The sequence below is a fragment of the Aptenodytes forsteri genome, unplaced genomic scaffold, assembly GCF_000699145.1.
Source record: "Aptenodytes forsteri isolate BGI_AS27 unplaced genomic scaffold, ASM69914v1 Scaffold111, whole genome shotgun sequence".
Taxonomy (NCBI): domain Eukaryota; kingdom Metazoa; phylum Chordata; class Aves; order Sphenisciformes; family Spheniscidae; genus Aptenodytes; species Aptenodytes forsteri.
Genome location: NW_008794710.1, coordinates 2,101,606 through 2,126,350, shown reverse-complemented (window position 1 = coordinate 2,126,350; position 24,745 = coordinate 2,101,606). Strand labels below are relative to the sequence as shown.

The window sequence follows — 24,745 nt, the reverse complement described above, 5'->3', positions numbered from 1 at the left end:
TGACAATAAAAGCGCTGGCCATCGTTCTTGCTTCCTAAAACGCCAAAATGTAACCGAGTCACAGCGACCAACGTGTAATTTTTTTTTTTTTTTTTTTTTCCATAATATATTTCGGGTTCCCCAGGGGCTGGGGAAAGGTGTGGTGCATCCCGAGTTTCTGACATTTTGCATTTCTGTGCGTGTGTGCCCGTGTGTGCCAGCAGAAAATCCCTCTATCCTGGAAGAATGGTGAAATTGGGGAATAATTTCAGCGAGAAGAGCACAAAGCAGCCCCTTTTGGAGGATGGATTTGACACCATCCCCCTGATCACACCCCTGGATGTCAATCAGCTCCAGTTCCCACCTCCTGATAAGGTACAGTAGGCTTTAGTTTCCACCCTGGAGAATCACACCCAAATCTCAGGCAAACAACAAAAGAATAGGTTACGTGTAAGGAGCAGCTTAGAAATGTCAAGAACTACGGAGTGTTTTAAGGCATGCTAGTTCCCTCTGGGGAAAGAAACCTAACCGTTAAGCTAGTGAAAACCCAGTAGTAGTGATTTGCATTAAAAAGCAGTGGGAAATGTTAGCAATAAGCATATATAGATTTCAGTGCTGCTGTATGAAATATATAAACATAAAAATGCAGGTGTCTCTATGCTGTATTGTTATAGCCCTTCCTAGTCTGTATTTTTCTTTTTTGCATCTGGAAGGTACTGTGTGTTCTCTGTGAACGACATGAATTTTCTCTGTCTAGAAAAAGCCCCCCTAATGGGGGGATAAAGCACTGCTTTATGTCTCTGCAAGATGTACATGGGCAGACTGGCCACAGAGAGAAAGAACTTCCGTATTCCTTCTGTGCTTCAGTAGGAAATTAATGCTGGCCCCAGACAAGCTGAAATAATGACATGAGAACAGGCCCCTGAGTTTTCTCCTTGGCAACTTACTTGGTTCAAAACCCTGCAAATAGGTGATTCAGATGCTCTGTAGCTGGAAGGGAGCAGTCCAACGTGCTGCTCACAGGTTGGAAGGGAAGTGTGCATCCTGTATTCCTCATTATATGGCTTGATTACTAAAGATTTAATTTTAAGTAGTTAGGAAGGTGATGTGATAGCCTGTAAATAAGTTTATTCTCCTCACAATAAAGAATTTAGTAAGTGTTACTACAGGTAAGGCATACAGTAGTAGGATACTTTTTCAGATATTTCAGTATCTTGTTTTTCAGTATCCTATTTTAGTAGGATACTTACTTGCACATTTCTCACCTATGCATCTGGCAAAAAAGCTTTGTGGTCTTTGAAACATACAAAATTTAACTGGGAAATGGTCAGTAATACCTTTGTGCTGATTTTTATTTTTGGCATTGTTTCCTCCACGAGCTCAATTCTACTTCTAGATAAACTGATAGCTCTATGTTCCTCATAGCTCAAAAAAATTCACATAATCTTATCTTAGGGTAAAGAATTTTAGCTTGTGAAATTTGCCTCGGTAGAGCGTTGCTTGTAGGCAATACAAATAAATTTGTGATCTCCATTTGAATTGCTATCAACATTGTTCAGTGTTGTGTGTGGTAACCGGTTGGCAGGCATAAATGCAGTAAGCCATAACAGCTGTTAGAGAGCCTGAGGGTCCATTTTCTGCCCTCAGTTACATGGGTGTAAATCTTGTAACTGAGGACAAAATTGCACCCTAAGGCTTTAAAACAAGTTAAGTCTTACTGTGTCTGATACGCCTGCCAACTGGTGACTGGATATAACCAAGGACCAACGTCCAAAGGAGTTAGTTATGTTGCTGCACTGCTAAGCAGAAGTCTGAACTAGGGATCTGTATGGTAATAGGTTTAACCTGAGTGGAGGCTCTGTAGTGAACCCAGGAGGTTCTGTGTCAGCCTGATTGCTCCTACTAGAATGGGGCAGAACTCCTCCCACCTTCACAGCGTTTGCCTTGAATGAAAGCAAATGTATAACTAGCCTAGAAGCTTAAATAAAGGAATATTTGATTGGCTCTTCTACTCTTTCCACTGTCTATTTTTATATTAGCTTTCCTTTCCTTTCCTTTCCTTTTGCAAACATAGAGGGGGAAAAATAAAAACGTGTATTTATTGGTCCTACTGGTTTCCTTCTGTAGCTGTCTGGTTGGTCATGTCAGTGTGTCTTTACTGGTTGCTGCAGACTCCAAGGCAGTAGTAGAGCAACTGCTGTGAAAAAAAGAAACAGCATTAGGTCAAGATTGACACACAGATGAAATTCTGAAGTGTGAGGACACTCATGTATAATGAATAGGAGTACCTACTTAATATATCTATGCTTATTATTCACTTACAAGGCTCCAGTATGACAGTGAAGCATAACTTCTTGAACGGTAGTGACTACAGCACTGAGAATTTGATGATTTTGACAGCTTCTAAATTAAAGGGATGAACTGATTTAAATTCATATTTAGGTATGTTAAACAAAAGAAATTACATAACCAAGCAGATAGAACTGTATGTTCAGTGTCAGCTGAATGTGATTTGAGTTGCCTGAGCTTATGCAACATAAAGGGGGAGGAAGGGAAGTAAAATGTTAAAAAACATTCCGAAAATCTTCAGACGGTTTACTTCCGTGATGCTGTTGAGCAATCATAAAGTTACATAGTTATGATTGTTATCTTATTAATTATAGCTGAAATAGTTTCAGAAACTACCTATGTCCTGTACGTGTGTGTATAATGCTGTAAAAGTGTCTAATAAGCTTTGTGGTACTGAGTCTAGGTACAGTTAAACATCCTGGATACCATTTCAGGGAAGTGAGGAGAGGGGAACCCAAAGCTTTAATTTCAGTACCTGGCTACCTGCGAGTGTCACAGTCTTACTTTCAGAATAATGTAGTTGCTATTGATACCATGGGCTGCTCTAAAGATAGAATCTGGTTCTAAAAATCTCAGAGGGTCTAGATGTTTAGTCTTTGGAACAACAGAGAAAATTGAGCAAATCTAACTAGTGCCATCAGTACAATAAACTGCACTCTACCTTGAGAGTGATACTTTGAAAGAGATCCTGAAAAATTGTAGAAGACAAAAATGAGGCAAATAGGTTAGGTATGTGAAAATCTTGTACAATTAGAATGCCTGGGAGAGCACTAGAGATATGACTGACGTAATGAATATTTTAGGAATACAGGTAAGGTGCTAAATTGTGTAACTTGGGGCAATAGCTCATAGCAAGGAATAAACTGAAGTTAAAGAGCCTTGGGTGTTTCAATAAATCTCATTAACACAAGGGTTTGTGTGCATCTTGCTGCTTGCAGCTGATAATTCAAAAGTTAGATGTTACAAATAAGAGTGCCAAGAGCTATAGTCTAGCACATAGTGAATAGCAACTTGATGGGTCATTTCACTTTTAAACTCAAAATCCTGCCATCAAAGACCATGGCTACTGGCGGCATCATCATCTGCTAGATTTCCATGGGCACTCTTCAATAGTCGTCTCATCCTATTGGTCTCCAGTTTGAAATCCCACTAATGGAATCTCCTGAAGCAAGTGGAGGTGGCTATTTTCAAACTATACAAAGTGGGAAGCTTCATGATTTGGAGTTGAACTAAGTAGATGCTTGCCTAGTTTAGCAGCACAGTACCACCACAGCTGAAAAAATTGAATGTTTACGAAATTGTTGCATAACAAGTCCACCAAAACTACTTTGAGAGATAATTTTGTTGATGATTGCTATGACAGGAAAAAATAACTAACAGCTTACAGCTTCCAAAGAAGAATTACACAAAGTGGGGGTAAAAAAGCCAAAAAAACCCATTGTGCTAGAAGTGCTTGTAAGCAGGTAAAAGACGAATTAATGAATAAATAAGATTCCTGTGGCTAGTTTCAGCTGACAGTTTTTTGATTTTTTTTTTTTTTAAAGGTTGTGGTTAAAACGAAAACAGAATATGAACCTGATCGCAAGAAGGGAAAATTCCGTACTCCTAAAATAGCTGAATTCACAATCAGCATCACTGAAGGGGTTTCAGAAAGGTTTAAGGTAAGCAGTGCTATCTGAAGATGTTAATGACTCAGTTGTGTTCACAGAAGTGCTTAAAATCAATCGCTGATCATAGTCACAACTGGCTATAACTAACAGAATGGCTGTTGTGGGTATAGCTGGACATGAGAAAAATAAATTCATTGTTACAATAGTTCAGTATTTAGCAATTAGAAGCAAAAGCAAATCTTGCAGCATTATTGCTTGTAATCCTTCACTGGCAGATTAATTCAGAAGGCACTTCTGTCAGTGTGCGGGTTTCAGAACGTGGCTGGCCAGGTTGTATGTGGGCTGCACGCAGGTAGCTCTCATGGCATGGATAAAGCTCCCATTAGTGTTGAAGGACAAGAACCACAAAAGTATTTGTTTTCTTTTTGGCTTACTATTTTTCACTGTGGCCAAACCATTCTCTTAAAACACTGTCATAGTCCATTATGTGTTTTTTTTATAGTTAAAATGTAGGACTTGGCAGCTCAGGGATGTATACCAGAGCTCTTTGCTATTAGTTTTCCTGGTCCAATTGTATCTTACAGCTTGGTGACGACTGTTACTGGCAGATGCCAGTTCAGCAAGAATCTGACTCAGATTTACTCTTTAGTGTCCACACCCTTATTACTCCCTTTAGTAGTCCCAGAGGAAAGCTGAGAGCTTAACTGGTGCAAGGATTGAATTACCTTTCCCCCTTCTTACTGGAGGATAGGTTTTCTTGCTCTGTGTAAGTAAAGCAAAGCAGGAATGTTGGCGCTTCAGCTCATGCTTTCCTACCTATTCTCTTAACAAAGGAAGACTACAGCTTTTCAGTGCTGTTAATTTGTCATCTTACCCAAGGATGCCAAAGCATTTTTAAACAGTAGGCAACCACACTGGTCAGTGCACAAGTACAAATACATTTGGAAAGCCTAACGTTTAGTATGAGGGAAAAATACAGAGTTTCAGTAAAGACGTAGATTCTCTTTATATTGCACACTTCTAACTTCTGTTTGCATGATAGGAGTTTTAGGGCACACCCAAAGATTCTAGTTCTGTAATTTGAAAAATAAAACACAGGAGCTGTGCCTGACCAGTGGTTCTAAAAGCTACCCAGGCCCAAGCCTACCTTAGAAGTGTATATACAGCTCTCTGTGGAATCGGAGCGTGCTAAACAAACAAAGTGAAGGCTCAAGGAGGGGTTAGATGGCTTTGAGCTACACTTGCAGAAGAACTTTGCAGAGTGTTGCCCGGACAAATGTTTTAAGTGCAGGTCACCCAGTGGAGTCTTTAGCCATACGGTGAAGCATATAAGTTCCCAGTAAGCTGTGTGAGGAACCACCCCAGATAGCTAATAAGAGATATTATGGGGTGTGGCAGGGTTACTAAGGAGGTAAGAAACCTAGTTCCAGTTTTTCTATTCCCTGATTTGGAGCAAGGACATCCCATCCCTCAGGGAAAATGCTACATTCTGACTAACGTTCTCTCTTTCTCCTCCTGGCACCATAGTACCAGTCCTTGAGAGTAATCCCCTTCCTCTCGGGTGAGGGTTGTTGCACACTATATTGTTGGGTAAGATGCAAATGGACAGCTCAGAACAAGGAGGACTTATGTCTGCCTGTCTTTTGTGCGTGTCCTGGTCACACTAAGGTGATCTGAAAATGCTTACTACATTGTAGAAGAGAAAGGGGAGAAAGTGTTTAGTTTGAGTACCCTGCTAGGACTTTGGTTCCAAGCAACTGAGCAGAACCTATGGCTGAGGAATTTGCACTTAACCCGCTAGCTGTAGGGACTAAGGGATTTCATTGCTTGAACATTAAATTCCAGGTAAGGAAGGGTTTTGAATATCTTAGTTGCATCTGAATGTTTTGCGCATCTCTCTGTAGATCTGAGTTCTTTCTGTCTTTGTTGGGAGAGCTGAGCAAAAGAGACCTCGCTGAACAACAAATAAATAGCTTGTCATGCTGTTGGGTAGTCTTTTCTAATTTGTATAGCTGAACAGTTAGAAGCCTGAGCATTTTTCATTGCATTTTTATATACCTTTGGATGGCATACTTAAATAAAATGTCTTTTAGATACTACTTGATGATGATCACTCTGGGATTAATCTCATACTACAGGGTTGCTAGGTTTTGCTGCTAGGTAACTACTGCATCAGAGAGAGGTTTCAGTAAGATTTGCTATCTCTTGGGAATTGTAGGGTGATTCACACTGTGGCTGTAAGTCTAGGCTTCTAAAGAAGAGTGTGGGGGTTGATCAATTAGGAAAATTGTGGTTCAATTAATTGAAAACAATAGTTTAATGCAGAATATTCAGGTCCTAAAAATGTCCCTTAATCTCTATATAACAATTTTGGAATTGAATTATGCTGCTTGCAACATTTTAAAGAGAACTGACTGGTTCTCCAGCAGGGATGATTGTCATATTCACCACTCCCAGTAGTAAATATTACATGAATAATTTATGACATTTTATAAATATGTAGATGAAAAGTACCAATGTGTGAGGTTTTCTCCTGGGTCCTTATTAATTGTGAACCATCATGTTAACTGCTGCTGTTGATTCTGAGAGAGCAAAAGGATATTTGTTTGAAAATTAAATATTTGCTATAATTATGAAATGCATTATTTAACTGGTAGGATATTGATTTTGGCTTGTGTTCATGAAAAAAGCTTCAGATGCCATTTTAATGACTTTAATATTGTACATCACCGATGCATAAGCTTGCCACAAGACACAGCCCAAATGTTGTGCTAAAAATAAAAAAAGTCAGTCATATTTACAAATAATTCACACATGTATTCTAAGATGTACTTCTTAAATAAAGACAAAGCAGATTGCATTTTTGGGATTCAGCAGTGCAGATCATCTAAAGCTGTTCTTCTTGAGAAATTATACATTATAACAAATGAAGCAACTCCGGCATGTGTATATGTCATGTAGATCATTTAGTGTTTTAGCAGCTGGGTGAATAAGGAATCATAAAATGGATTTTCTGCATTCAATCCACATTACCACAGTTATTACAACAGAGCTGAGAATGTTTACAAAGAAAACTGCAAGTATAATTTTCGTGTATGAAGCCACATTCTGAATTCAAATCAGAATCTGTCAGAAGAATGTGAAGACTTTCTGATTCTGAGAACCCTGTTGTCTTAATTTAGTTTTATGGCACTAACCACACCAAGGAAGATGTGATTTTTCACTGAAGATTATTTTTCATTGAGAAATAGAAGTCTTGCTTTTGTTCTTTTAACAGTGTAGGCTAATGTGGGGAGTTGGTCCTTCACGTCTGGAAAGCAACTTGGAATGAGGCAGATTTTTCTCTCCTGTAAATTGTCTGCTATACAGAATAACACAACAAGACTGGAAATGTCATTTCAAAGGAGCCTTACGAATCAGGACACTGGAGGAAGCTATTGCAGGAGAAAATTGATGGTATCAGTTACCCAAGGCCAAACCTTTGCCTCCCCCATTGACAAAGCAGCGTTTTTACAAACTCCAGTTGGATTTTGTAGTGGGATGTCTGTTCTGGCACCCATTGAACTGGGCTACAATTGACAATTGTGCACAAACACACCTATTTTAAAAAAAAAGTCTGTTGTATCAAAGCATGAGATTTTTTTGTGTCTTTGGGGAAACCTGAATAAAGAACATTCAGAACTATTTTGAAAGCAAACACTTAGGTTTCCCAATAAATTTCAAGCCCTTAAATAAACCCAAGCTGTGGTATGCCTTAAACCATTTGGTTCTGTTCAAAGGCAATTCAATTCTTTGGACTTTATCTTTGACATCTCTACATATATCTAACTGCGGAGCCAAAGCCTCAAGCTTTTTTCTGTGGTAAGACCATATGGTACAAGCCATGTACTATCATGTAGCAAGCAGTTACTGAAATGTCTGCATGAGGTTATGGAAGAAGAATCGAGACTTCCTTTCAAAATCAGTTCTCGCAGTTTTGCCTGGTCATTTTAAGACTGAAAAACGTATGTAACATATGTAAATACTCCATTTTTGATCTGTCTTAAGGGGGCATCCTTTAAAACATGTTTCTGCCTCAAGACTTTTTTACCTGTTGTTCTTAGTAATACCGATGATGATTATTGCTGCAAAAATAATCACAGACAAGGAAAATATTTCTCTATTGATTTCTGTGTGATTACTCTGTGTTGAGTAGCTCTTTGCTCCCACTTAAAAAGTCTGTTAGGTGCATGAGATGTCAGCTGATGCCTATACGGGATATCACTTCCTTAAGTGTATTCTGTGTCTCTCAGTGCTGGACAGTGACAGGTACTTACTGCCACGCGTAGTTCTGTTTTCTTCAGTAGAACTACTCACAGGATTAAAGTTGCTCACAAATATAAGCATTTGGCAGGCTTTGAATTTTTCCTTTATTACTTCAAGCAAGAAAAATAAAGGAAATTCTTCTTTCAATGTAACTGCTATTTTAAAACAATTGATGTAAGTAAAGGCACTGCATGGCAACTGTCGGTTTTGCATTTTTCTTAAGTGTTTGATAATTCCCTGATGCGATATTGACAATCCTCCTGCTAAATTTTTGGCTGAAAGGATTTTTTTTACAGTCAGAGCTGGAAGATTTAAGTAAAGTGGATGCCTAACAGCAGCTCCCCTGCTCTAAGTCAGGGGTCCTCTGCCATTGTATCCATTAGAAATCCTTTTCTTGGAGCAGAAGCAGAGACACTGGTGACACAGATGATGTTTTGTGTCCCTCCAGATGTGTCCCTCCACAAACACTTACATAGCCTTTCTTCTTCTGTAGTAACCTTTTCCAACCTTTCTCCTGGCCTCAGTTAATATCTTCTGGGTTTGTCTGGGAAGGTAACAAGGTTCTTATCTCAGGGCCACAGAGTTTCTTGAACTGCTTCCTCAGATCTCTGTAGTTAAGAAACTAATGCATGGTGCCGTGTGATGGAAGATGATGAGTACACGGTCATGAACAGCTGTGTTAAGCCACAGTGCTAGACTCTCAAGGCCACTGCCTTGTTAACCTGTTTTTGTCTAACAGTATTTCCCTCAGGTTTCACTAATTGACTCCCTTGCAGGCTGGTTCTGTTTTGCGCTGTTGCTGTTAATAAGCACTGGGTCTGTAGCTTCTTTTCAGTTACTGCCCTTCATGAATCTATCTGCCTTTCTTGCTGCTACTCCCAGTCATCTCCAGGTAAGCATCCAAGCCAGTTCTCTCTTCCTCTTTGTCATCTTTGAGAAGGACAGTCTTTTGATTTCTCCTGCCTTTTTTGTACAGACTATCACCCTCTTTGAGCACAAAGGTTTGATGGGAATGTTCTGGTGAAGAAGTTGAGTTTAATAGATAGATAACAGTCATATAGCTAAACATGACATGTGATGTTAGAAATACTCTCCTGAAATGACACATGGTTGTCTTTTGAGTCACAGGTCATCTCGTATATGTATGTATATTCCCATAGCAAGTATGGGAAATTGTACCAAGTTGTTCTGTATGATTTGGATTGCTCTGTAAATGAATACGAGTCAAATGTTGCATGTATAGATGTCAATGTTCTTTTTTTTTCTTTCATGTTGCCATTTACTTCAAATTGAACTTTTCTTATTCCTTAAGTGTGTTGTTTCAGACGCATCTTTTGTGTAAACTTCTAGGGACAGGCCCAGGTAATAGCAAACAAGAATATAATTTTGGAAAAGCAGGAATGTTAGGGGAAGTAGAGAGCCGATTTCAGTGTTCTCTAACATGCTAGTAGAGGGCATTGTGCAGCTGGAGATGCAGGATTTTAGTGGAGAGAGGTGAAATGGAGGTCACGGCCATTTGCAGGGAAGTCAATGTGGTGTTTTACGAATTTTAGTCTGTGGGATGCAGCCAGACACAATCTATTGTAATTACAGTCTGCCTGCCTAAAATTCTCTTGTAGTTTAAATTGGATAGCAATAATCTTAATTTTCTGTCCTAAATGGTTGTACAGTGTTGCTGTATTTCATCCCAGAGGGCTTTGCATTTCACTGGTGAGCAAAGCATATAATTGGTTGTAAATCACTTCAGATGAAAGGGGCTCTATAAATGTATGTCTTCACTCTTTTTGTTTGGTGCTAGCGCCAAGTCTGTGCCTAGCACTTTACAGGCAAAGCAGAAATGAAACTTGTGTTCCCAAGAGGCTGCAATTGAAATAGATAATGCATAGATGTAGAACAGAGATGAGATGTGACCAAGTGCCAGTGATTGAGCAGTGAAAATTACTGCATGTCTTGTTAGTTCCACCATAGTTCCACTTCTCGTAATAACACGAATGCTTCTAGGTGGGTTTGTATGCTGAAAGGTGCGTGATAGAAGGAAAAGCATGAAGGAAGGCAGTGCAAACCAGCACAGTAAGAGTGGGTTAATGAAAGAATTTTAGGCAAGAGGAAGGAGGCATGATGAGAAAGGTGGGGGTGAAGGCAGAGGGAAAACAGATGGCATGCAGGCTTTAGCGGGACAGTGGGATACAGGCAAAATGGAAGGAGATAGAGCTAAGAGGAGCAAAAGGGGCGGACTTCTGCATGCCTTGAAACATGGCTTGTAATTTGTTCAGAAAGGGACAGGAGCCAGGAGAGGCTGTGAAGAGAAGCAGGCACAGTGGTGCGATTAGCAGGGCCTGTTGCAACAGGACAAGGGGGAATGGCTTTAAACTAAAGGGGGGTAGATTTAGACTAGATATAAGGAAGACACTTTTTACGCTGAGGGTGGTGAAACACTGGCACAGGTTGCCCAGAGAGGTGGTGGATGCCCCATCCCTGGAAACCTTCAAGGTCAGGTTGGCCGGGGCTCTGAGCAACCTGATCTAGTTGAAGATGTCCCTGCCCATGGCAGGGGGGTTGGACTAGATGACCTTTAAAGGCCCCTTCCAACCCAAACTATTCTATGATTCTATAATTGATGAATTCTGCCGTAATATTCTAGCCTGATTAAAAAGGGAGTGCAAGAAATGTTAGCGAAGTGAGGACGGAGACTGCAGTAGCCAGGCAGAAAAAATACAGCTTGCAGTGTTTTGCAGCTGTAGCAAAGTAGGATGGACTGATTGGGAAGATCTAGCAGATCTTGATGGTAAGGCTTTATCATGAGCTGTTTACATGTTAGTGTAGTTGTCAAATCTGGTGAGTTTAATTTTTTCGGCTAAATGCTTACAGAGACTGAAGACAGGGTTTTTTTTGCTGTGGATACACTTAGTTCATTCATTAGTCATCTCTCATTTCGATTACTGTAATGGCTTCTGGCTAGACGTTGTCCTTCTTCTGCTCTTCACTTACAATCTATTAAAAAATCTGCCACATACATAATACCTTGTCGTCTTTTCTGTTCACTTCATTTTGCTGCCAGATCCCCTTAAAACCAACTTTAAAGGACACTCTCAAGATGAAAACAAAACCACACTTTGAGTTCCTAGTTAAAAGAAATGGTTGTTTGTGCTATCTTGTAGTTATTTCATAAAAAGTATTTTAAAAGCCCATCACTTGTGTGGTGTGACAGGCACCTTGGAGTTCTGCAGGATATACATGGCAGTGAATTGATTGTAGTAATTCAAAAGACTCCTGCTCCCACTCTGTGGGATCCTGCACTCAGCCAACTGGTTACCACAAGGAGAAGAGATTCAAGATTTCCTTCTAGAAGAGAGGGAGTGGTCCTTGCTCACGCATTGCATCCTCTCCTACCTTGAACAGAGGAAGAGAGTAAGTTGCTGCTAGTGCCCCAGTAGGAAGAAGAGAATAACTTTCCTTTAGTTTATAATGAGTGTGCAAAGTTGCTGTGGAAGAAAGCAATAAAATGACAGCTTTGGTAGCACTTGTGGTCTAAAGAGCAGCCTGTTGCCTTCCCTCTTTCTGTGCTTCTGTTTCTGAAAGGCATCTAGGAGGAGATGGCTCAGAAGGTGAGGCAGGGAGGTAAGGTCATACTGTGTTACTGGCAGGGGAGAGAAGCTGACTGTCTCAGGTTCAGAAGTGAACCTGGGGGTGTGACAATTGTGGACCATTGGTGGTGGGTTATTATGAGAGTGAAGGAAAATAGCTGTTAGAAGGAAGAGAAGGATTTTCAGCTTATAAAGGAGAAGTGGATTGGATTAACAGGTGATTGGGATCACCTTGGAATCCAGTGATGGATTTCTTTCCATCTTTGTTGTTTGCATGTGCGACTGTCCTTTACTTAAATAGAAGTTACTCGTATCCGGAAGGATGGTAAGAGAAGGGAGCATCTCTTCTAATAGGAAGGAGACAAGAGCTTACTTAATTAGGGATTTGCAAATGGAGTGTGATTGCAAATTATTGGAGATAATGAGAGTAAAAATTTACATGTTAATACCAAAATTAATAACATTAGGAAATACAGTAAGTGAGAGAGAAAGATTCCATGAGAATTATGAACCAGGAGCCCTGAGAGCTCTTCCCAGTGGCTTACTGTGTGGCAATGGAAGAACCATGCTGGATGTGACTGGTACGAGCAGTGAGAACTCACAGCTCCGCGTAGGTCGGTGAAACAGGTAAATGCTCCATGTCTCAGCAAATCAGCCCTGAGGCTGTGGCTCTGCAACTTGCCAGGCTCCAGCAGTCTGCACAACACTGGGCTTTTGACCTCTTTCAAAAAGCATAATGACTTGCCAAAACAGTTTCAGAGCCTCGGAGAGAGTGATTCTGCAGTGATTGTGGAAATACAAATATTTTTCTATTGTCTAATATTTGGTCTCAACTACAAAGTAAAAAAGCTTGTTAGCTTTACAGTATGTTCCTGAGGCCTCATCTGTATGTCAAAATGGTTAAGACTGGGAAATAATGTTATAATTCTACTATTCCTTGCTAGTAGGATGGCCAGGGAATATGGTTAAAATGCTTTGAGATTTGAGAATATTTTTCAAAGCATTTTAAATTGTTTACTCCTATCTGTGGAGGAGACAAATGCAAGCTGAATTGATCCATACCATAGCAATTGTTCTGCTTGGTGTCTGTGACCCATGTCAGAGGCCTGTGCTCCTAGAGAGAGCAGCCTTTCTTGCAGGCTGTGTGGAATATATCTTGTAGGGCATGGGAAGCCTCAGCAATAATCCTATCTGGATTTTATCTTTTCTATCCCCACTTTCTAGTCTCTCTTTTCCATTTCTTCTCTACGGGAAAGAGCAGTGACTGTCAGAGCAACAGGAACGGTATAACATACACTTGGAGTCAGTGGGAAGTGAATGACCCAAAACCTGGAACTTGGACCGGGCCACGTGTGTGTTGTAGAGCTGCTGGGCTGCGTGAGGAGTGCTCCCTCCTTCCTGGTTCCTCATCTTCCCGTGCTGCCCAGCAGCAGCTGGAGCTCAGCGGGGGAAGAAGGCCTTGGGCTCATGGCCCCACAGGCAGACAGGGCTGTGGACCTGCTTTGGGGCCTGGGCATGGTTAGGGCCCCTTGGCCTGGTGGCCGTATCTGCGTACGGGTACAGCGTGACACAGGCAGTGTGTGCGACTTAGAGATACCAGCAAGGCAGTAGGGAGGTAGGACAAGGAGCCCTAAGTGGGAACTGCAAATTTAGGGGAGAAAGGTCAGTTTTTCTAGAGCCTGGAATGCAAGGAGAATTTTGGGAGAAGAATAGAGAATAAAGCTCGTTAGAGTTGTGGGAAGGGGAAAACACTGGAAGATGGGATGCAAGGTTTGGGCCAAGCCAGAGGGTGAAGGGCCTTGTACATGTGTGTGGGTGGGATAGCTGGGGAAACATGGGAAGGGGCCCCAGCAACCGCAGAAGAAAAAAGGGAGAGGCCAAACAGAGGACATACTGAGACATGGGATATGTGAGCAGAAAATATGAGGTTGGCAAAGACAGAGTGATCTATCCATGTTAACCTTTGTGTATGTGAACGAATAATAAACTTGGGGAAAGACTAATTGGATTTGAAAATTGATGTCAGTGTGAGGGTTTTGGAGGGTAAGAATATGATTTTTTTCTTTTTGTAATCCAGCGACCGTTCTGAGAAACTGAAGATACTGCTATTAACCAGAAAGGTCCTTTGCTCCATGTCTCATTTCGATTGGCATTGTTACATTAATATCTACATTTCTTCTGCTAAATTACTCTCTGATCTGCAGTTCTCCCTGCCTCTCCTCCAGCCCTCCTTTTTTTGCTTATTTTCTGTCTATCAAAAATCCTTATAAAATCCTTGGCTTCAGCAGCACACGATACTCCCCAACCTTGTTTCAGCCAGGAAATTTAGCACTTGCTGTTGTCTGCCTATGGTGAAGTTTGCTTCCCCAGCATGAGAAGTCCCCTAAAACTTCATCTCAGTCCTTCAATGTATTAGTCCCACTGCCACACGCAGTTTGCAGTGTTGCAAATCCTGTTAGTTCTGGGGTTTATCATAAAGGGAGTGTGTGGTGGTTTTTTTTACCAAAAGGCAAAGCTACAATTTTTTTTGTTGCTTTCTCTAATAACCAGATTATTCTTGTTTGCATAATTGAGCCTGATGTGCCTAAGTTCTCTTTCTAGGAGGTGTATATAGCTGGCTTACTTGTCTTCATTTAAAATTCAGATCATACTATACTTTGCTTTAATTAATTAATCACATAATCTTGTTTGTTTCTGTTTATTACCATTTCTTATGCTGTAGCACATGCTGGCTTCTTTCTAAGTTGCCCAAAAAAAAAATCTCAACCACTCTTACTCTGTCATCTCCTTGAGCTACTAATTTGTCTATCAGTAGAAGCTTTAGAATAATAAAAACACACATCTGCACATCTGGGGCACTCTCCCACGTAATGAATGCTATTTGCTCAGCTCACACCTTCCACAAAAACAGGTCTGAACTGGGGAGCTTTGCAGTGTAACTGCTAGGCCAAAGTCTTCTGCTTTCTCTTGTCAATGGGCGAGGTAATTCTAGAGGTGATTGTGTCTCCCGTCTCACCTAAAAGGCTGCCGGTCTCCGTCTGCTCAGAATTTATTCCTGGGAAAGGTTAGCTTGATACTGACACTGATTTCAGGTTCAGCTTACGGTGCATCATGGATTTTCCTCCAGACCAAATTCAGGACCAGAGAGGTGCTTAAGGACATGGTGAAAAGTCAGTGTCATGTAATGCAGTCTGTAATGGCTTCTCTGTGAGCACTGTGGAAAGAGGTGCAACAGAACTCCTTGAAGCTAGCCCTATGTTGAACATGGTGTATTCCCTTACGGATCTGGCAGTGAGCTACTCCTGTACAGTCTCCGTGTGATGAAATAGTGTTTCAACCTATAAATTAAGGAGCATTGAGCAACCAAGCATGCAGACTACTGGTGTAACTATCCATACATTCATAGCAGGTGCAACAATCTCATCCTAACAAGAGAGGGCAGACATCACTTTCTCCTTGCCCTGCTAGAGTCACCTTTGTATTATCTGGATGACACCTGTGCTAACTTACTGTCACCTGACTCCATTCTTGGACAGGCACAGGGAAAACAAACATGCTTATTAGCTGACATAAACTAGACTTACACTTACATCATCCAAATACTGAAAAAACAGCTACCTGGATGTGTCCTTCTGGCCTCGTGTACACTGGACAGAAACGCAACCAAAAAAGCCTTGCAGTACAGAGGCAACGGGCCACTGACCAGATCATCCGCTTTCTTCTCCGAGAAGGGGGAGGTAGAAGCACTTACGTGCTACTTCCTTGTTCTCCCTCAATAATAAAGTAGCTGTTTGTGTCCTTTGCTTGATTTTACTGTAAAGTGCATTCATAGCAGGCTTCTGCCGCCTGTAGTAACAAACAGCAATATAATAAGCAGTGCATTACTAACATGAGCATGTTTTATTTTTCTTTACAGGTAACTGTGCTGGTCCTTTTTGCCCTTGCGTTCTTAACGTGTGTTGTATTTCTGGTAGTCTACAAGGTTTACAAGTATGATCATACCTGTCCAGAAGGATTTGTTTTCAAGGTAAATTGCGTACACATTCTAGAAGAATAGGAGAGAATGCAATATTCTCTGTGCTGTTTTCTGCATAACTTTGATTAAGTCATGCTGTATTGCATAGAAATTTGTGTTTGTTTTCATAGGTTACTGTGCTTCCTGCTATGTTCCTTTCTGCTTAATTTATAATTGAGGATGTACTATTGCACAATTTTCATAATGTTGTTATTTTGCTAATGCTTTAAACATTGAAAATACAGCACAAGTCCAAACACCAGTGTTCTCCAAACCTACTTCATCTGCAGTTGTCTGGACAAAGCCCTCATTTATTGGGTCATGTGGTTTAATGTTGCACGTTCCTCCAAATTCGTGTGTCTTGGGAAAGAAGAGAATGATAAAACCTGGAGGAAAAAAAAATTCCTCTGGAATGTGTGTCAAAGAAACAGTAGAGTGATGTTCTCATTAAGAGTAGCAGAGTTACCTTAGGGTTATTTTTGTAGAAAGAACTTCTTGTTCTAGAACAGTGACCTCTGAGCCCTACTGCCACAGGCCAAAACTGATGCCAAAAAAGGGAAAACACATTTATTGGAAAAAATACTGGTGCTAACCAAAAGGGAGGCTGGGGCTCACTTCATTCATGTGAGATGGTAGTGCTGGCTCCTCAGCTATGACCTGGGCTGAAAGTCAGAAAGGTAACGTTGATTTGTCAGTTGTAAATTTAGCAGGGTTGAACTTGGCTGTAATTAGATAAGAAAAGTAGCAGTGACGATGGCATTCTTCCCTCTAATTTTTTAAGAATATTTAGTCACGTAATGAATCAAATGAGTACCTACTGTGATCTTAAAAAGACTTTAAGAAGGAAAGGCTGCCTCAGCATTCCTTGATGATCCTGTTCAGGACTTTTGATTCTGTCACTTCAGGCACATAAATATCTTGCAAGAATCTAGTCCAAAGTTAAAATCAGTGATGCCCTGCTGGATTAACTTGGCTCCAAGCATTCAGTTTTAGGTTACCGCTTTCCCTTGGTTCAAGGGCAAGAGGTACTGTGGTTAGAGTATTTGGCTGTAACTCAGATCCAGCTTTTGGTTCTGCTGTTGTGTTTTTGTTTTGTCTCAGACAAGCACTGAAACTCCTCTGTGCTCCTGTCTCATGGGACGATAGCCTTTTTTCCCTAAGCTTTCTCTTGGCTTTGAGCAATTTGGACTGTATGTTCCTACTGAGCCTATCTTGATGTGATCCTGACTTGACAGGAACGGCCAGTTACATGCTCCTGTCATAAGTCTAGTAACAGTCTGCTGCTTCTGCTTCCTTTCATACCACGTTGTCCCTTCCTTTGAGTTGCAGTCTTCTGGCTTCTTTTGTCTTTTCTTCCTAGTGTTGCAAATATTTAAGGGGAGAACAGTTTCTTAGCTATATTTCAGTTGCACTGTGAACAGAGTCTGGTTGGGTTTCTCTCCTTAGGGCCCTGTGTTTGAAACAGGTTGGGCAGAACGTCCCATAGCTCATGCGTTGTTTTTAAGGTGCAGCACGTACACAGGGCTGCGTTACTATTACTCTCCCAGCATTGGGTTTTGCGGAGGCTGTTTCCTAGCTGCTTGATGACATAATGCCAGGAGACACAGCATCTTTGGTCATGTAACTCTGAAGAGTTTTACAGGATAAACACGTTAGCAAATGACACAAGGCCTGAAACTAGCAGTGTTGACATGAATTTGTATGTGTTGCCTTTGCATCTTTTTTGGAAGGGTCCATAATTCGTCATGGCATAGCTTGGCACAGATGTCCTACGAGAGATGAAGAAGTCTGTCACCTTGTGACCAATGTCTCTGTGGACTGGTTTTGTGCTTCAGGTGGACTCAACAACATTCTCTGGTGCTTTCCCGGTTAAGGGCAAAGGTGTCTTCTGCCTCAGGAAGCCTGGTACCATGGGAATCTCTGCATAAAGGCTGAGCTACCGCAGCTGTGAGTCAGACTCACTCTTCTCTGCTTTGATGCTCTCATACATGGAGCAGTTCCAAAGGTTTCGGTGTTTTCAGCCTTTCTGCTGTCCTGCACATCCAGGGCTTGAAGGTGTGCTTGAAAAGGTGCTTATTTTCCTTTGTATAGCAATCTTAAACTGCTTGAGCACAAAATTTGTGCTTGCTCAAGCTTTCTGACGCAGCCCTAATACTGCTGTTGTGCAGATCAGTCCTCTGAAGCACTCTTACTGGCTGTTGGCGAGACTCACCGGAGTTCTCCTCAAAGACCTGAGTGCACTGACATCCTGGAGGAATTTCTCCAGGGCTTCGGTATGCTCCATACTGCATCTGTTATCCTTTAGCTTTTGTTGCCAAGGCACCTGTGTTCGGTCAGACTCATGGTCAGTACAACAGAGTAACTTCAATGCTTTAAAGACAACACCATCATCTATTAAGTTTGGAATTACTGACCCAGCAAAGTTAATGTGACAGGAGATACTATTTATAAGTGAATACCACTGGGGTCTTTATGTCAAAGGAACAAAAGGAGTCATCTTAATACAGCCAGATACAGACCAGGATTTTCTCTGGCATCAAAGGCCTTAACCCATAACTCATTTCTGAAATAGAAGGGTTGTGAAAGAAACAAGAGATTGGCAACTCACTCTGGAGCATCCAGATTTCTCCTCATGGCCTTCCTTATTACTTCTCTCACCTGGGAACAATGGAAACAAATAAAAAGGATGGAGAGAAATGTCCTGCATAAGCTGAAGGTCTCAGGCAAGCAGCAGGGTGAGAATCGGCACCAGTTTCCATCGCTCGGTCACTCCCGAGTGCTGCATGGCTTGCCTTGATTAGGAGCTAAGCAAAGGGAGCTGTCCTTGGGCAGTACACAGGGAGCAATGAGTAAAGGGGAGGTTTTTCCCGTCTTTTCTAGAAGCACGAAATCCCAGGAGCAAAAATGCAGTCAAGGTGGAAACTCTGCTGTGTGTTTCTTTAGGCTCTTCTGTCAGATGTTGTGCATGTTTGTGACTACAAAAAATAACATTACTGAGTCTTTTTTTTGCCTGTTACAAAGCAAATCACTTCTAAAAGCAACAAAAGATTCTGTGGCATTTTTTTAGCCTTGGCTTGTGTTCAGCACTAATAATTATATTTGCTTGAATTTCCTTGGCAGATTTCATTAGATCAATGGATTGTGTTCCTTCCCCCATTTTAAATATTTAGAATTGTGACTACATCCCATGACTGGGTGAAATAATCACTACAAAGATGTCTGTGTCTACATACTTCGTCATTTTATCACATCAGAAGTAGTGTCAGTTATCCCAGATAAAGCATGGATAATACTTCCAGAAGATGGCATGGTTGATGTAGGTGAACATGCATATCAAATAGCTCTACTCCAGAGTTGTCCTGGATTATTTTTTTGTTAAACCTAGGTCCTGGTCTTGCAGCTGACCTATATAGTGATTATGACCGTGGGGAAACCTCTCTTGACTTAAACAGTGCTGAATAGGCACAAGTGTCTGCTTAGCCGGGCTTAAATCCCGTCTGCTTTGTAGTGCTACTTCAAACAAAACTGTGAGGGAAGATGCGCCCTGGCTGCTATGTTAACAAAAGATAACAAACAAACCGAACCTGGGTGGATGTGGCAACTTTGAGCACTGTTGTGAGTCTGACACACGTTGAGGCTTCTGTCACACAAGCAGGTTAGAACCGATGAGGTGTTAACTCCGTGGGAGAACTGTTAGTCTTGTGACAGCGAGTCTTCTTTCAGCAGTCAAATTTGCCACAAGATTGTATTCATCAGCGGCAGGCAGGTTCGAAAGACTACCTGTAGGCCTATTGTTTTGGCGAGTCTTGCTTTTTTCTTTCATACCTTTTGATGCTTTTTTCCACTCTAACATTTTTAGGATGCAAAATTCATATTAAGCCAAGACTATGGGATTTTTCCCGCAATCATTCTGTGCTTTGCCATTTAAACCATTTGAAACTGTTGTTACTGGTGCTTGCTTATGCCACTTCTCTTTTTATTTATTTTTTTTTTTTGACAAGAGTCAACCCAAAAGTAAATGTGGACATATTTGAGATAGCATCTGGTCCTAAAAACCGTGACATTTTTGCATGTGTTTTTGTGCTCAGAAATTTCCAGTATTAGGTTTCATTTGCCAAGTTCTATGAGAAGAGTAGCAGTTCAAAGTTGCTGTGCTGTAGTATTACAAATTCTAGTCTTCCGGTGCTGGAAGCAGGAAGACCAAACAGCCTATTTCTTCTTAAAACAGTCAGAGTAGAAATGATTAAACTTATCTTTCCTCAAGCTGCAGCTACTCATAGCTTCTATTTTAGAGGGTCGGTTCAGTTGCCCCGATGGCTGCCCCAACACTCTGAAGTATCAGGCCAGACTGCCTGGACTGGCAGATATGGCAGAGGACCTGCGGAGAGACCTGTGACCTGCTGGAGCAAAACCTGGGGGGGGTCACAGGATATGTCTAAGTCGTTTTTTCCTTCAGCGCAACTAGCTGCTTCGTAGGCTTTTACTGCGTCATCACTGGAACGGTTGCTAGATGATACCTGCTGACTAATGCACTGCAGGTGCACATTCACTTTGGTTTTTAAGATGACAGCAAAGTTTGGATCCTGCTTAGTATTTCTCTCTCTAAATCGGGTATTTCACTTTCAAAAGCTCTGAGCATCTAGCATCTTCTATGTAGTGCTCTTACGCTTCTGGGAAATGAAATAACATGGTCCCACAGCTAAAGATAGCTTTTTAAAAGCCTGCTGTTGGCTACATCTTTCTGACAATCAAGAGTGAAGTATTTTGTATGTGTGTACACACTTGCACATAAGCTTGGCCACCCACAGTGTTTTCCCTCTGTGTCTTATTTACTGGGCTATAAAACTGTTCATACCTTGGCACCAATATATCTATTAATTTGTCCCTCAGCCTGAAAACACGGTATTAAAGTGCCTGAAGCTAATCTAACAGTAGGATAACAGACATGAGTAATTGTAGACCAGACAGTTGGAACAAGGCGGGGAGGAAAAAACAGCAAAATACAGCTGGAACTAGAGATTGAGTACTTTTAAAAATAATTTTAGGCAAGCAGGTTTCTTGTGTGTTAATTATCCTGGCATATAAACCCAGATTGGTCTTCCTGGCAAACGCACGAGTAGTTTAAGGATTGCAGGGGAGAACATTTTGAACACAGTAGGACAACGCTGTAGTTAATTGCTGTATGTTGCATCTTGACTCTCAGAAAGTGAACGTTGGCTTAGACTAAACGGAAAAGAAAAAAACTAACCTACTTTTGGTGTGTATGGGACCGTATCTGTAATCTAAGTGATGGATTTTCTTTTCAGAATAATCAGTGCATTCCAGCTGGGTTGGAAAACTACTACTCTGAACAAGACTCCAGTGCTGGAGGGAAATTTTACACAGTCATAAACCACTACAATCTGGCCAAACAAACCATCACGCGCTCAGTGTCCCCGTGGATGACAGTACTGTCAGAAGAGAAACTATCTGAACAGGAGACTGAAGCCGCTGAGAAATCAGCTTAGTATGATAAGCTAATTATTAACACTATGTCATTTGAAGGTAACTAAGGGACTTTAAGGAACTTTTCATTAAATATAATTATGGATAATTTAGAGGTTACTCATGTTTATGGTGCAATTGCTTCTGTTTGCTGATACCGCTTTGCAAAAAGAAAAAAACCAAAAACTTGCTGCAGAACATTCATGGGCATAAAACAAGGTGCATATCAGCATTGCTTTAGAGCTTTGACACCATTTTCAATGTTAAAAAAAATCCAATGTTAGATATGTTCTTGCAGTTTATTGGATACTGACAGATTTCTTCACTGGATTTTCAGGGCTTGGACCTTAGATAAATCATGTGTTCTGTTGTCTGAACTGATACTTTATTTATTAATTTTTTTACTCTGTCATTTTGCAAACTGAAACACCCCAGCCATAACTAGAGTGATCTCTTGTTTAGCTGAAAGCTGTATTTAATATTTAGTTTTGGCTCAAGCAAGAAAGATAGTCAGCATTGATGTCAAGGGCATAATGTAACGACTTGTATGGAGAAAGAAACTGTCAGGTAGCACTTTTCTTACGTTTTTCTTTACTGTTATTTATTTGTAAGTGATAATGAAGTTCTCTGCAACATGGCATGCTCAATGTTTTATTATTGCTGTCGACAGGATTTAACTGCATTTCCACTGTGGCTTTAGCATCTTGATAAGGATGTGCACTGGAACACAAACTAGATAGACATTATGGAAAAACACAGACAGTTTTAGTGATGGATGTGGAGGATAGTGTAAAAAATACACAGTTCAGGATGTTCTAATGAGAAATGACATCTTTTGATCATACTTAAGAGGCAGAAAGCCTATTCACAGTAGATGTAGTCCACTATGTAATTCGGTGGATACAACTGAGGGAGTAATGTCTCTAAGTTTTCTCTTTTATTACCTTAACATTTTCCCTTTTTATTAATTAGAAAGGCCTTTCAGTTTATGTATGGTTTGCAGTTTGATACTTTTTAGAACACAGAGCATCATAAGTGAAACAATAGCGTACTAGATAACACAACTGGCTGTTTTATTGCTACGTGTGAAACAGTGAAGAGTAGAAATGTTTATGTATGGCTTGGGAGGGGAAAAGATGTAGAAGAACATAGTATTGTGGATGCACGTTAAAGTTCCATTGTAATTACAAACTTATCTATTCTTTGTGTGAAACCATGTTTTCATTTTTATTATAAATCTTAAATATATTACAAAAAAGACATTAATTTAACAGTTAGACAAAATAAGTGTGTGAAGCATCTGGGCAAGCAAGTGACCTTTCTGTTCACGTAACTTGAATGGGACAAGGTGTAGTGGACATGTCAAAAGTTCCTTTTTTTGGTAGAGACTATACAAAAATGAAGGGAAGACAGCAGCCTTTCTCAAGATCTGTAGTAGAACAAACATGGTCAGCACTACTTTTATTTTTCTCCAGTAGAATTGCTTTATCAACCACCTTTCTTACCAATACAGTAAAAATAACCATTATTACTTAATTCTCTAGTTTTGATATGAAATGTGCATTACACAGCATAGCTGTAGAAGGCTTTTTATTAAGTCAGTAGGGTATGTGGAGTGCATAAAAAGCAATAAATGATGTGCCAAATTTTTCTTTGCATTTAAAAATTCCAAGCTTATGTTAAGATATTCCAAACATACCATGTTTGCATTTTCTAACAGGCATATGCTTCGTTGAATGTAATTAATTCATATGTAACTTTTGACATTTTCACTCTGTGCAGAGTAAAGAATAAGGATGCTGCTGCTTGTTGCGTATAATGTATAGAAATACACATTTCAGAAGAGAGCTAGCAAAACACACATTTGATATCAACATATTTACAGAGGACATTCGGATTTTACAAGAGGGAAAGATCTGTTCCCCAAGACTGTCCTACATAGAAATGACTCATGATACATCTCCTCCCCTTAAATTTAGGACAATAAAAATAAAATAAAGAAACCTTTAATGCTCAAGTAAATACTGATGAGAAACAGCTTATTTCTCTCATAACAATAAACATTGAAAAAATACTAAGCTTTACGATCTAGGAGAAACAGATCCCTTATGCTTCTTGAAGTCAAAACCATTTTTTCCTCTGATTTAACAGGAGGGAGTTTACTGATTCTTAGTTACAGTTGGTTTTGAGACTTTTTTTTTTTAGTTAACAAATTGCTCCCAATTTAAGTACTTTGAAGAGTTTGGCTTTAATACTATCTATCCTTTGGCTTTGTTCTGACATCGCAGAACATCTCTTTCGCTGCACCGTCTGTCTGTGTTGCATTCTCTCTTTTCACCTAGAAGTAAAGCTCTTTAGTTGACTTATCATTATTATTACTATTAAATCAACCTGATCTCTGACTCGAGTAGTTTCAAAGGATCAGAAGTAGAGGTCATCCGTGTGCAAAATGATCGCTGTGTACTGAAGTGGTATGATTAAATAAAAGCCTGAGAGAGTGTAGACGCTTTTGCACAGGAAGAATTTTCTCTTGATCTGCTCTGCACACTGGGAGCTGGACTTTAAACATCACAGATGCGCGGGTGACACTGATAAAACCATTATCGCTTTTTTCCCTCCTTCTCTTAGCTGTGCTCCAGCTTGTAGCTTTCTTACCAGCTCTTTCAAAGGTTTCTATGTTCTTCGCAGGATCAAGTGTGGTTTTACGTTTGATAAAGGGATTTAAAATGAATGCTAGCTGCTCCCTCTGCACTAACGGATATATACACGTGCTTATTCATTGGAAAATACTTCCATCATAGCGGTATGAAAAAATGCCTAAAATACACAGGTATGCCATATACCCCGCTCCATTGAAAAAAATGTCAGAAGTTTTACAAACAAAGCATATAGACAATACTATATTTTTAATTAATTATCATACCAGTCCAGGAAAAGCAAGGAAAACGAACACATCACAAGGAAGAATAGGATCCATACTCTAAATCCAGCATTGTTTTTGATTGCCTGTGGGGAAAAGGTTATCTCCATTACCATCACCAGTAAACACGCAGTAGAATTTCAACAGTGCCAACCCGAGATGACCATTAGTGGCGTCGCTCTTCCCTCCCGTAAGAGAAAGAGCAAAACTTGCCTTTAATTTCAGGTGAATAAAAGCCAGGTTCGCTTATCTCTTTAGATTTATCACACTAAAGTTTCTCTCAAAAATCTTAAAATTGGTCATTTAAAAAAACCAAAACACAACAAAAAAAACCCCTAAGATCCCACACAGTGGAAATATACCCCAAACATTAGGAACGACATCAAAACGTACATGCTTAAAGGTTAGTTTTAAGTTCCAAAAGTGAAATTCTGTGATTAGAAATAATCAGGCCTTCATCATTCTAATAAATCTTCTGACTCTAAAAAAAAAACCCCAA

General features: G+C 40.3%; 2 protein-coding genes across 4 annotated transcripts in view; one reads left to right on the top strand and one right to left on the bottom strand.

Moving 5' to 3' along the window:
* The first annotated feature begins 176 nt into the window (after nt 1-176).
* LOC103894394 (neuron-specific protein family member 1) lies at nt 177-22,539 on the top strand. Of its 2 annotated transcripts, XM_009273759.2 has the most exons (4): nt 177-354; nt 3,873-3,989; nt 15,744-15,854; nt 21,149-22,535. In XM_009273759.2, exons 1-4 carry the CDS (start codon nt 226-228, stop codon nt 21,347-21,349), a joined length of 558 nt encoding a protein of 185 aa, XP_009272034.1. In that variant the 5' UTR covers nt 177-225; the 3' UTR covers nt 21,350-22,535. The 2 variants fall into 2 exon arrangements, with proteins under 2 accessions (XP_009272034.1, XP_009272035.1); XM_009273760.2 differs by lacking the exon at nt 15,744-15,854 and having other exon boundaries at nt 221-354; nt 21,149-22,539.
* Nucleotides 21,966-24,745, bottom strand: part of STX18 (syntaxin 18) — a 34,907-nt gene continuing 32,127 nt past the window's right edge. For both annotated transcript variants that reach the window (XM_019470630.1, XM_019470631.1), the window contains one exon: nt 21,966-24,332. In XM_019470630.1, coding sequence (XP_019326175.1) covers nt 24,237-24,332 — 96 coding nt within the window. In that variant the 3' untranslated portion in view covers nt 21,966-24,236. The remainder of the gene's footprint in view (nt 24,333-24,745) is intronic.